At 38.9% G+C, this 12,224-nt stretch overlaps 1 protein-coding gene across 3 annotated transcripts in view; it reads left to right on the forward strand.

The window, feature by feature from the left end:
• The first annotated feature begins 5,181 nt into the window (after positions 1–5,181).
• LOC118776529 (mediator of RNA polymerase II transcription subunit 13-like) overlaps positions 5,182–12,224 on the forward strand; it is a 69,859-nt gene continuing 62,816 nt past the window's right edge. For all 3 annotated transcript variants that reach the window (XM_036526890.1, XM_036526892.1, XM_036526891.1), the window contains exon 1: positions 5,182–5,867. In XM_036526890.1, the coding sequence (XP_036382783.1) occupies positions 5,796–5,867 (72 nt within the window). In that variant the 5' untranslated portion in view covers positions 5,182–5,795. The remainder of the gene's footprint in view (positions 5,868–12,224) is intronic.

Raw genomic sequence — 12,224 nt, forward strand, 5'->3', positions numbered from 1 at the left:
CATGTAAGCATAATTATATTCACATGATAAAGCTCACACATGAGAAGAATTGCTTTGATGATTTATTAACTTTGTACACCAGCTCTTAAATGTATTTTTGAAACGTTAAGTGTGAGAACTTCACATAAGTACAGACTGTGGAAAAATGCCCAGAAGTCCTGGCCAGCAATGCTGCTGGCGACACCAGGGAAAGGGATGGAACTGAAGCTTATTCTTTGATCATGATTCATTCACCCTTTGTCTATTTCAAACGTCACTTGTATGTTTGGTTACTGTATACTTGAGTGGGGAGTAACTGTGATTAATGACTGGCATGTGACAGGTGCAGTACACAATTTCAGTCAACATTTCAGTCATTCACTCGCACAATCACTGTCAAGGCTGATTCCAATGCATTTTCAGCTACATGACAAGCTCAACAGGAGACAGACAGAGATATGTTAAAAGTGTAATCACCAGTCTTTATCATGTTTTACTCTCTTGGTCTCTAGCTTCTCACCATTCAAAAAATTAAAACTGCACTCTAAATTCAGTATGTCCCTCAAAAAGGGACACTCAGAATACATTATTACATTTCATTATTGGCATTTAGCACACACTGTTATCCAGAGCGACTTACATAGGTTACAGTTTTTTTTTTTTTTTTTTTTTTTTTTACACGTTACCCGTTTATACAACTGTATATTTACTGAGGCAACTTTGGATTAAATATTTTGCCCAAAGGTAAATATCTTGCCCAATCGAACCGACAACCTTTTGGTTACAAGTCCTGCTCCTAGTAACTATTTATGACATCTGATAAAATGCACATGTAACATTAATGTCAATAATAAATGAGGGGTTTTATTATTAGCAATTGGGCATTACTCTCTAGGGCTTCATTTATACCCACTATGTGTAAGTTTAAATGTAACACACTGAACAGCATTTTAAACACTGGTCAGAACAACATTGTTCCTTGTTGGGTCAATTTAAATAATATCACTGCTATGTTAATGTTCTGATGCTTTGCGATCCCTGGTTCTACAGTGAGCTTTGTGATCCCTGGTTCTACAGTGAAACCATTTTTTACTATCTTTGGATCAAATCCTTCTACCATTGGTTTGAAAATATTCAAAATGTTTGATTACAACATGTGTGCCATCAGACCACTTAAGCATATTCAGAACGCTACTGCTCTGCTGCTCTTACATCTCCTGAAATGTCTCACCTCTCTTTTGAGAGGCCTCCAATTGATTCTTGCATCAAATTCATAATTCGGATTGTTGTGCAGTCAAGAACATTGATTTCTTCCTCCCTTCAGTCCAGACTTTACATACCTGCATGAGCCATTTGCTCAGTAATCTGACTATTCCTCCTCTCTACAGCCCCATAATCATCATGTTAGAGAATTTTACATGGTTACTTAAGGCCTCATCTCCACAAGTTTACACGGGGAATATCTTGACCATTTGCTGCTTGACAATCTGATGCAGGATTATGGATCTTTCAGCTGGTGCCCCTCCTATCCAAAATGGTTTTTAAAACCTTTCTAAATCATTGTCACCTGAGATCCTCTATCTGAAGACATCACATACACCTCAATCATTGGGAAATCCTCCAAAAGGTCTACCGCTGGCCTTAGTGCTTGTGCATCTTTTGTAGACATTCCTGATATAGGTAGAGCATGGGTTACATATCACTCAACATATGTAAATTTGACATTATGCAACCACCCTTAAATGTTAATACTCAAATATAAAAAGTCTAACATGCATAGAATGTACAGAAAACATTTGTATTTACTACTGTATTACTGTATTTATAAGATATGCAGTGAGAAAAAAACAGTATGCAGTGTGGTATGAATGCTCTCCACACAAGTAAAAGGTGCTAGGAAATATGTATATAAATGTGTGGCTCAAGAGTAAAATCCAAGTTATGTAACACCTTGCAGAACATAACCCTTACGTAGCCTAACTCAGAGACCACTTGCATTCCTTTGACAGCAGAATTAAGTAGATTAAAGTCTGTCTTTCTTGATTAACTAATCTGGATGCACATTTTAGACAGAGGAGGGCAATGGACCCAGAGGTCTTACCACTGTGGCAAATGGGTGGTCATTAAAAAGTGCCATCTGGGCTGCCATATATGTAGCAGGTGGAGTGTGGACACTTGTAGGGCATAGGGTCCCAGAATGTGTAGATCCAATTTTCTGGTTCTCCCCTTCTAACAGCCTCCAGGGACAATTGAAAAAGTCCTTTCTCAATTCTGTCTTCAGAATCTACACACACTTTTTCTATGGTCTATGGTCATCCTCTGTGCAGATCCAAGCAGTAAGTGCCTCTGTCTTCCATGTTGGATTAGGACCACTCTCATCAACACCTCTGCTGGAAAATGTGTAAATTTAAGATGTTTTCAGTGTCATTAGCTATCATTCAAGGGCAAATACTCCTGTAAGTGAACTGTTAATCCACAGTCAGGCTCAAGCCTTAGTCTATAGTAGTTTTTCTCAGCTAGTTTTCAAGCACGTGTTTAAGTCCTCAGACACCGAGAGGTCGATTTTTTTTTTCAAGTCACTTGTTAAACAGTTGTTACATCTCCCAGGTCGTCTAAGTTGATGAATTAATTACCATTAATTAAGCAAAAATGACTGAAGCAACTTTGGATTAAATACCTGGCACTGCCACATTTCGAATTCAGTTTAACTGTTCACAACCACAGACAGTACAGACGTGTGTGAAATGTGCACAGGTGTGTTGGCAATAAACCTCAGAGTATGTCATTATATACCTTTAACAAAAGGGCCATATTGTTAGACACAAATGCAGTCACATTTTTAAAACTGACCTTGAAATCTTGTAAGCATTTCTTGGTGTCATCTGAAACCAAAGTAGTTCATGGTGGCAAGGTATGCAAGGTCAGCAAGGATGATTTTTTTAATTGTGAATGATATTTTTCTTGCAGAACAAATACAATATGTAAAAATTAGTGGTCTTTCCCATTTGTTGATTCATCTGTGACCATAGATATACTGTCATATATTTTGAACAGTTCTTTTAATTACTTTTTTTAAGTTGAAGTACTGTATGTCCATGGAAGATAATTCTGTCATAGTTTATTGGCTGATGGATTTTTTTTACATGCTCGTTCAAAGTGCATGCAATTTGGGATTATGCACTTTTTCAAAATTTCTGGTAGGATACATTTTATCTGCCACAATGACAGACATGCTGAAAATATCCATCATTATGAAATGTTTTGCATCGTCATATTCGTAGGTAAGCAATTCATTGTTTCATTAGCCTAATATTAAATAACATGTCACCATGAAGACAGCATGACACAGATGTATTTTACAAGCCCTTGGAAGTTCTCTTATACTGACCTGCTCTGCTGTGGCTATGGCTGTAGGCCTACCACTCATAGAATTTCATAATGAGTTTTTAGAATGATAACATGATAACATTTAATAATTGTAGATGGTGCTGTATATATTACAATCATCCTAAAGATGACTATATATTTGCATTTATAATTCAGCCACTTCCCATGCACACTTGTGGTATCTCCCAGATCTTAGTCCAGGGTTCACACCATGAGTTGTAAGGCCTTTAAGGCTATGCAGCCATTGAAAGTGGTACTGTCATCATAATTTAAAATGATCTTTTTTGAGACTGCACGTGGTAAATCCTTTCAGAGATTACTTTACCTGCTATATCACATAAACGAGTTAATTATTTTTTAAATTAATGTTGAATGTTTGTGCAGTTAATAAATGGGCTGGAAAAGGAGAGCGCCCTTTAGAACGTCTTTGACAATGAAAGCATTGCAATGCTGTGACAGCGCAGCTATTAATGACTACACACGCGGCCGAGAACAATAATATCTTGCGGAGATGATGGACAGTGACTGACGGTGAGTGTGAGCGCCTCTAGCGTCTGCACGGCTTTGTGTCAGATGTACTAAAACACCGAGTATGTAATCCTTTGCTTTGATCACGTGAGCCCTCTGTGCCAAATGGGAAGGCGAGTCTCTCGGAAGCCCGCCGCCATTACATCGCTATGCGTGTTAGGCTGGAAGAGTGAGCGGCTGCGAACGGCTGTGGGCACGGGCAGTCACTCTCAGTGAGAATCACACATATTCATACACACACGCGCACACATTCACTCACGAATGTAACAGTAAAGACACTGAGATATAAACAATGCCTGAAAAGGGAGACACAGCTTGCTACAGATGCCAGCTGGTTACATTAACTGCCAATAGTCAGCATTTTCTTACCTTTTAATAACCCTGACTTGGCAGAGGACATATTTTGCCACTCTTTTCATATTCTTGTTGATTTTTGAAGGGGGTATAGACGCAATTCATGAATCGTGTTCCACTGTTATTTGGAACGGCGATTATGATGCATTTATTTATTAATCATAATTAAGCGATTGCTAGCGTCATTGTTGAGTTGTCATTGTGTTTTTTCGAGAACACCATGATTATGATTGTTAGCTATCGTAATTACCAAAGAAAGCGTTGGGTTCATATTGCTGGAAGAGGACGTTTCGTCATGATATAAAACAGAAAGGAAGGAAGGGTTTTTTTAACCCTCGTCTGGTATACTGCCGTTTTCCTGATGATGGACTGGATACTTTTTCGGTTGTGCAAGAAATGAGATGTGTGGATATTTTAAATCGAAACTGAAAATTGTGATACTATTTTGTATACGAGATTTATCGCTGCTTTTTGCGGAAGAAACAACCTTCGATATTTGGTTATGTTAGTATGCAGTCTGTTATTTTCAAAGTGAAACAAGGATGGAAACATTCCTGTTCTCTATTGCCTCTAGTGTACTACACACTGTCAGGGCACGGCGGTAAGAAAGAAATACTATAAATAACCATTACAATTCGCGCAAACTATCACAACTGGTGCATAAGGTTGTGGTGCTAACGGTTTCGATTTTTAAACTCTTTCCTGCATTCAGGAGACGTTCTCCATGCTAGAAGAATCACCAGGACTTAGCTATACCTGTTTTTATATGGATGTTTATATATTTAATCACTGTTTCTACCAGATCTACAGAATATCATCGTTCACCTCTGACTGACTCCAACCATTTGTCACTTGTCGCGGTGTTTTTTTTTTTTTTTTAATGTTGACTAGAATGATAATAACCATTTACACATTGTCAGATGGCAACTGCGTTTTCGTGAAGTTCTGAGAACACTGGGATTCCACGTTCATTATCAATAATTTTTTCATTAAAATGGATTTTCGCATGAAAAGATAAGGACACGTTGTAAGGATTAAACTGATATTTAATCGATACAATAACTGAGAGGACTGGCGTGGATACAGTGTGACATTTTTCCTGCATGGATTAAAACGAGGATCTTTTTTCTTTTTATGCGTGTTTGGTAATGATTTGATTCGGACCCCCATGACCTGGATTCCATGATTGTTCACATCTGCTAATACGTTTGGATTTACAAAATAACCTCACAGTTTTCTTTGGAGTTCATATCGGAAACGTTAAAGATAAAGGTTATATGTCTATTTTAATTCCAGTTTGGATTCGGCGTGTCTTGGGAAAATATTTAATCGTTTTGCTGAATAAATTCATTATTGATACATTTTCCCTGGGGGAGGTTGGTTGGGGGGGATTACATTTCAAATCTGGCCCCTCATCCGGCTGTCAATAATTTGTGTGTTGTCAGCGTATAGCGTGGCTTTCTTGAGAAGGAACCTATTTGCCACGGCTCGGTCTTGGTACCGACCCAGGATTTCGACATGCCCAGCACTGACGACCCCGGACGATTATGACTGCAGCAGCGAATTGGGTGGCTAACGGGGCGAGCCTTGAAGACTGCCACTCCAACCTCTTCTCTCTGGTACAGTAAAGCAAATTAGCGCTTAAAGGGAATGAACTATGCAAATTAAAAACACTCATGGGGAGCCTCTCGACTAGAAAACCGACTGGGGCACGCTTAGGAGAGTTCTGTGTTCGTAGTACAAAGGTGAACTAATTGTCGGTACCATGATTAGCTAATCATTAACACGGCGCACGGAACGGAGTTTACCAGCTCGTAGAAATTGTTTTGATAGGCCATATGAACCAAGTGGAGCCACCCGCGTTTACAAACATTAGAAAGCAGTTTTCACGGTATCTCATTTAAAGTTGGAAAGACACCTCTCTTAACTTCCAAAAAAGTGTGTCTTGTCATTCATATACTACTAACCATTAGTGATTTTTAATAGCTATGTTGGTGCATCCATGTGCAAAAATTCATATTTGTGTACAAAATTAACGGGTTTAAACAGACTAATGATGTGGCGGGGAGACAGGTTGTTCAAAGTGACTTAAAACAGGGAAGAAAGCAACGATAATGCTGTCAGTGGTAATTGTCTTTCAAAGTATTTCAGGACTTTTTAAGTAGAATCAGGATGGCTGTAAAACAGTAAACATAGTTAAACAGAAAGTGGACCTTCTGATGATAATTTTGTCACTGCTTATTGGTGAGGTCACTGTACACAACTGGCACCTGCCAATGAAGAACTAGTCTTTATTTCATTTTTATTAGCACAAATGTGTCCTTTTGCGACTTTTGCAATACTTAGCTTGAGCCATAATGGGACACATGGCACGCTCAGAGGCTGTAATGATACCGAGGGGCTTGTGAGATGCTATTAGGATCTGGTGTAATATGAAAATAATTGAGAAGTATCAAAAAGCAATTTCCTCTGCACTTTCCACCAGGGAGGTAATCACGGAGTGAAAATAAAGTGATTCGGATGGAGGAAGCGAATGAATCCTCTCCAGTGGCAGACTTCAGTCGAATAGAGAAGTACATGGTGGAACTTAAATCAGAGAGATCAGCTGTCGCCCTCATGTTGTGCACAGCGGCGAGAGATTGTGGAGCGGGTTCTGCTTCTCATGGGGATTATTATTAATCGTTGTGAGCAGAGATGAGGAGTTTTACAGGGAGTGGCCTGACCTACATGCTGCCAGCTTTTTCAGGGGTGTCCTCAGAAAGGACTATGCTGTGGATGGCACTTTAGTAGTGATATTCAAAGGATTCAATACTGCATAACAACAGGAAGCAAGGACGGCTGATGTCTGGGTCATTTCACGCGGTCAGTGGTATGGTCATACCCCTGAGTTTGGGCACAGGTTAGATGTCTAAATACAGCCCAAACCCCCCTTGAAAAGAGTAGACTGTGTAACACTGTTGATTGCTGAACTGTTGACACTTACATTTGATAACTTCAGATTGTTTTTGTTTTAGTCTGTACAAGTGCTATTCTCTCATCCCACCTTTTTTCTGAGGTGCCTCAAGGCATGCAACAGGAAATAATTTACCTATTGCGCGGGTCCTTGATGTTTTTGTGAACTGCCCAAAGTGCAACTCCTTCCCTCAGATACTCTCATTCACAAAAGGTAGAGCAGGGTTGGCTGGCAAATTTCCATGCTTCTTTTACAGAGCGACTTCATCTCTTCGGGGTGAAAGGCTCACTCTGGCTCTGAATATTTATAAGCGGAGTCACACTTAGCAGCAAAGCAGTTGCAAACTTTTAAGTGCTGTCTGAGAAAGAGGCAGGGCAATGTAAATTACAGGCCCTTGGTTTAGTAGAGTAGGCTGGGCTGGCTAGATCCCTTATTGTACAAGAGCATGTTGAGGTGGAGAAAAAAAAGGCTCACCAAAACAATGCCAGTGCAGAATGGCTTTTGATTTGAGATGTCACTTGTGTGGAAAATTTGTGCTCCATTACAGTTTAGAATTCAGACTTAAGTGGCATGAGTCTTAAGAGCATATCCAGTCATTATCAATTTTCATTATAATTACTTTTCATCTCATCAGTTCGCTCTGAATGATTTTGTTCATCCTGTTTGGCATTGAATGCCTGTTGGAAGGGAAAACCAGAAATATACTCAAGTTGTTCTTAAGAAATTTGTTCTGCCCTAAAAAAGTAAACAATCTGTGAGAACTTTATAAGTATGTCTTTCTTCCAGGTATAAATGAACAAATAAACTCCAAAAAACACTGGTATAATTTTCACTGGTTTAAAAACAGAAGTGGAGTGTGTTTGAAGGTGTGGAATGTATGGCAGTCTTCATGATCACCGTATGTCCAATAAAACTCTCCAGCATGTCTTTTTTTGGAGGGATAAGCTCAAAGCAGGGCAGTCCTGTGATTTGGCACTGGTGTTTAACTGAGCTTCTGTGCCACTGGAAAAAAGAATAGGGGAGTGAAGGGGTGAGAGAAGAAAATCTGTTTTCATTTTAGAGAAGTATTGTGTGTAATATGCATTTCCTGAGCCTCAGTCTGCTGGAGAGTGGAGAGCGAGGGGCAGGTTCTTTGCACTGACTCATGCTGTCGTCACAGCTGAAATATGTAGCGCAGGGAAAACACAGTCCATGACGCAGGGAGCAGCACTACCAGCGGCCAAGTGCACGGACACGCACACATACACACACACACATGCTATCTTGCCTTTGCTCTCCTCAGGCATAAAAATGGGAATGTTCATGATGGAACCCTGCTAGTTAAGGCTGGCTTTTGAAATGAAAGTACAGTGTGATACACCAGGCTTCCACAGTAAGCTTTTTGAAGCTCATGTCCTTCAGACAAATTAATTGCATTTCTTATTTTTCCAGAGCTCCAAGTCACTTGTCCGAATAGCACAGCTTTGATTGCAGCCCACATGCCTGCAGGACAAATATAAAATAAGATACATGCTCTCTTTGCAAAGTTTTTGTTGAATGCATTCAGATGTTTCAATGTCATTCAGTGAACTTTAATTAAAATTTATTGCACAGAAATCGTCTCCTCCATGTGAACAAGGCGTGCCTAGTAACTATGAAACTGAAACAGAGGATGAACTCAGATATAATTTATAATTAATTTTTTTTAAGTGCTTACAAGTCACTAAATTCAAAGAAGCCATTTCCATGATCAAAATCTCGATGCTGCACTTCTAAATTGAAACCTCATTGAAGCCTGAAATAAGTACAAAAAGGTGTCATTTGTGTTTGATGACCATAGTACACTTTGTACAAGTGAAATGGCAGCTTATGTTTAAATAGCTAGCAATGCTGGCATTGTCCATATTAGAAAAAAAATCATTCAATAGATTTTTTTTAAATCTGATTTCTCAAGGACACATCACAGAGAAAAGGTCCTATTAAAGTAACTATTGCTGGATGACTTAATTGACAACATTTGACCAGTTTTTATGAAGACCATTCAAATGACTGTAAACTGTCTAAATATTTTGCATATTTCAGAGTTGTCAACATCCATGACAGTGAAGCTGAGACTTCTCTACATGTCAGACCCTAGGAAGCTCCTGTGCCCAGCTTTCTACACATGACCTGCTTTTTAAACCCTGACTACTACTTTGGGAAATGTTTTCTTTAGTTTTTCTTGTGATTTTAAACATTTCAAATTGTTGGCCACTTAGTAAAATATGAATACCCTGAATACTGACTTTGGGGTAGCAAACTATCCCTGTCATTTTCCATAATCTCTCAAAGCACTTTGCTTCAAAGGTGGGGAAGTTTGTATAGCTGTACTACCCTTTGTAAAAGAGAGAAAAGTTAGTTACTCAGCTGAAGGAGAGTTACAAAATCTACACTGTGTGGCAGCAATGAACAATCAGGTGCTGTGAGTACAAAGGTAGTATGTAAATATTAATGTGAAAAACTAGCCAGTTTAATATGCTGCATATAATGATTACGATATAGCATACTGTACAACTGCAGTCAGTGATTATTTGGGTAAAGCACCAAAAGGAAGTTGCTTGTAACCTTATGTAACCTTATGGCTACCATGGTTGATCAATTTCCTATAGTTTTGAACATAATTGAATTTATTTCAGAAGGATATATTTTGGCTTTTGGCAACCATTTAGTTTAAAGAAGAAGCAATCCATGAATGATTTTTAAAGAAGAGTCTTCAAAGAACTGATTACTAAAAATTCCATGTCCAAATGGTTTATGAAGAGATATCATGTAAGGATTTTTCTAGAAATCCAAGATGCCAGAAAATACTATATGTTAGACTAAACTAAGCCTAAATTTCAAAAATGTTTTCAGGAAATAACATCCAGTATGTCAGTCATACCACACAACCAAGTCACACCAGATTTTGTGACACTTCTTATGGGTCTGTTAATTTCTGCAAACACAGATCAAATTTGAACAATTCTGTATTTTTTTCAGATGTAAAAGTATAACAGCAGTTTGGTTGCCTCATGGCAGACATATTGTTTGATGTAGTTAGTTTGCTTTAAATATATTAGGAAAGACTGGTACAAGATTCTTGCTTACCAAATTTCAGGCCATTGCAACCACTTCAGGAATATATATTAAACTATTACCTGCCACACTGCAAATAGGGTTGTTGGCAGTGGTACCTCCAAATATATCACCATGAAATTTAGAGACTTGTTCCTAGGTGTGGTACCAAAATTCATGCTGATTGTTTCTCAGTTATGTATTTGTAATACCTTTTAAAACATTGTAAAACCTTTCAAAGAGGAATAACATTCAAAAGAACAAATAAGTGAAAGCTCTGTGTTGATTCATGAAATGGTTGAGAATTTGATGTTGTCTTAATGTTACATTATCTGGACAATTCAACATGGCAGAAGTTTGTTTGCGTTCAACACGAGGAAATTCATGTATAGCAAGATTTGGGACTTTTATGGCAACATAAAATTCTGAACATTTACAGTGGGGTGTCCCAGGTGGTTGGACCCTGGAAAAATCTTAACAAGAGCAATAGGTCTACAGCAACTCTCTTGGCTCCCTAATAAGAATAACAATAACTTCACTATAACTTCCCTCTTACATAACTTCCTTCAAGAACTAAAGTGCGCCCATAATAATCACATCTGTCACAAACAATCCGATTCTTATTAGCAGTTGATTCTCAAAAAGCAGACTTCCAGTTGTTCATGGATTTTTTTAAGCAAAGTTTTTTTTTTTTCTCAATAGTTAGCCCCCTGTTCTTCCTCATCTTCGAAGCCTACTCCCCCAGGATCAGATCTCTTTGTCTCCTGGCTTCACTGCGAGGTCAGGGGAGCATGCTAATCACTACATCCATTTTACAGATGGGCAGCAGGATCTTGTACAGTCTGGCCTGTCATAGCTCTGCTGGGGGAATGCCAGCCCTCTCCTTCATGTGATGTATAGGTCTCACCCGAGTCACTCCAACTGCGATTGACCTATTAACCAGCCCAAACGGCCTCTGCTTGCCGAATAGAGGGTGATTGAAGGGGGAGAGGGTACAGGAAGAGGTCTGCCATGAATCCTAAAAATAAATCCTTCCCGTCCAGTGATAGATCTTGCCCTAACGGGGCCTGTCCTGGGGCCTGCCAGTGAAGAAAGGTACGGCTGGAGAGGGGGGTGGCAGTCCCGGGGCTCTCGGTGGCAGGAGATATTTTGGAAGCTGACGGTGTGAGTGTGAAATATGTGAGCTGTAAGAGGCCAGCTGTGAGCTATTCTTAGTGTGCTCTCACGATGCAGGACAAAGTGAGGGAAACTGTAAAAATAATCATCAGGAATAAGCAAGGCCTCTGCTACAAAGCTGTAATGAGGCCAAGAGTGTCGATGGCCCATGAAATTCCTGTGTCAATTCCTGTGTCATGTGTGTCTGTTTGGTCACTTAGTAAGCCACAAGTCTGCTCTTTTTCTTAAGCAGTTTATGTGTGTGTATATGATCCATATTTAAGGTTGTCATTTACCGCTGATTTGACTGCATGGCCAATGAACAGCAAGTTTAAAATGAAACAAGTGAAAATCTCCCGGTCACGTCTGGTGGGCCATTAAGTGTACATTAATACCATTAAAAAAGAAAAGAAACAAAAGACGAAAGAGAAAGCAATAAAATACTACACAGTGTTAATAGCATACTTAGAACTTACATGATCCATTGGTGTCTTTTTTTGAATGTAATTTCAAAAGTTGTTTCCGTTTCATCTCCTATTGCATGAATGCACTGTTTTGGAAACAATTATGGAAACAGGTGGCAGCTATTTAACAGATAGCAATATTTATATATATCAGAATTATGAAATGGTACAATGAGGTCAATTGGCTGAGAAGTTTTACAGTCCTGGATATGTCACATATTCTGTTAATGATCTATTTTAAGGTAATCTTACACTATATCACTTTAGCTTACATTTACTTTTCCTATACCAGCAATGGTGGCACATTACAAGAAAATCTATCACAAAATAAG

Source organism: Megalops cyprinoides, chromosome 4 (assembly GCF_013368585.1).
Source record: "Megalops cyprinoides isolate fMegCyp1 chromosome 4, fMegCyp1.pri, whole genome shotgun sequence".
NCBI lineage: Eukaryota > Metazoa > Chordata > Actinopteri > Elopiformes > Megalopidae > Megalops > Megalops cyprinoides.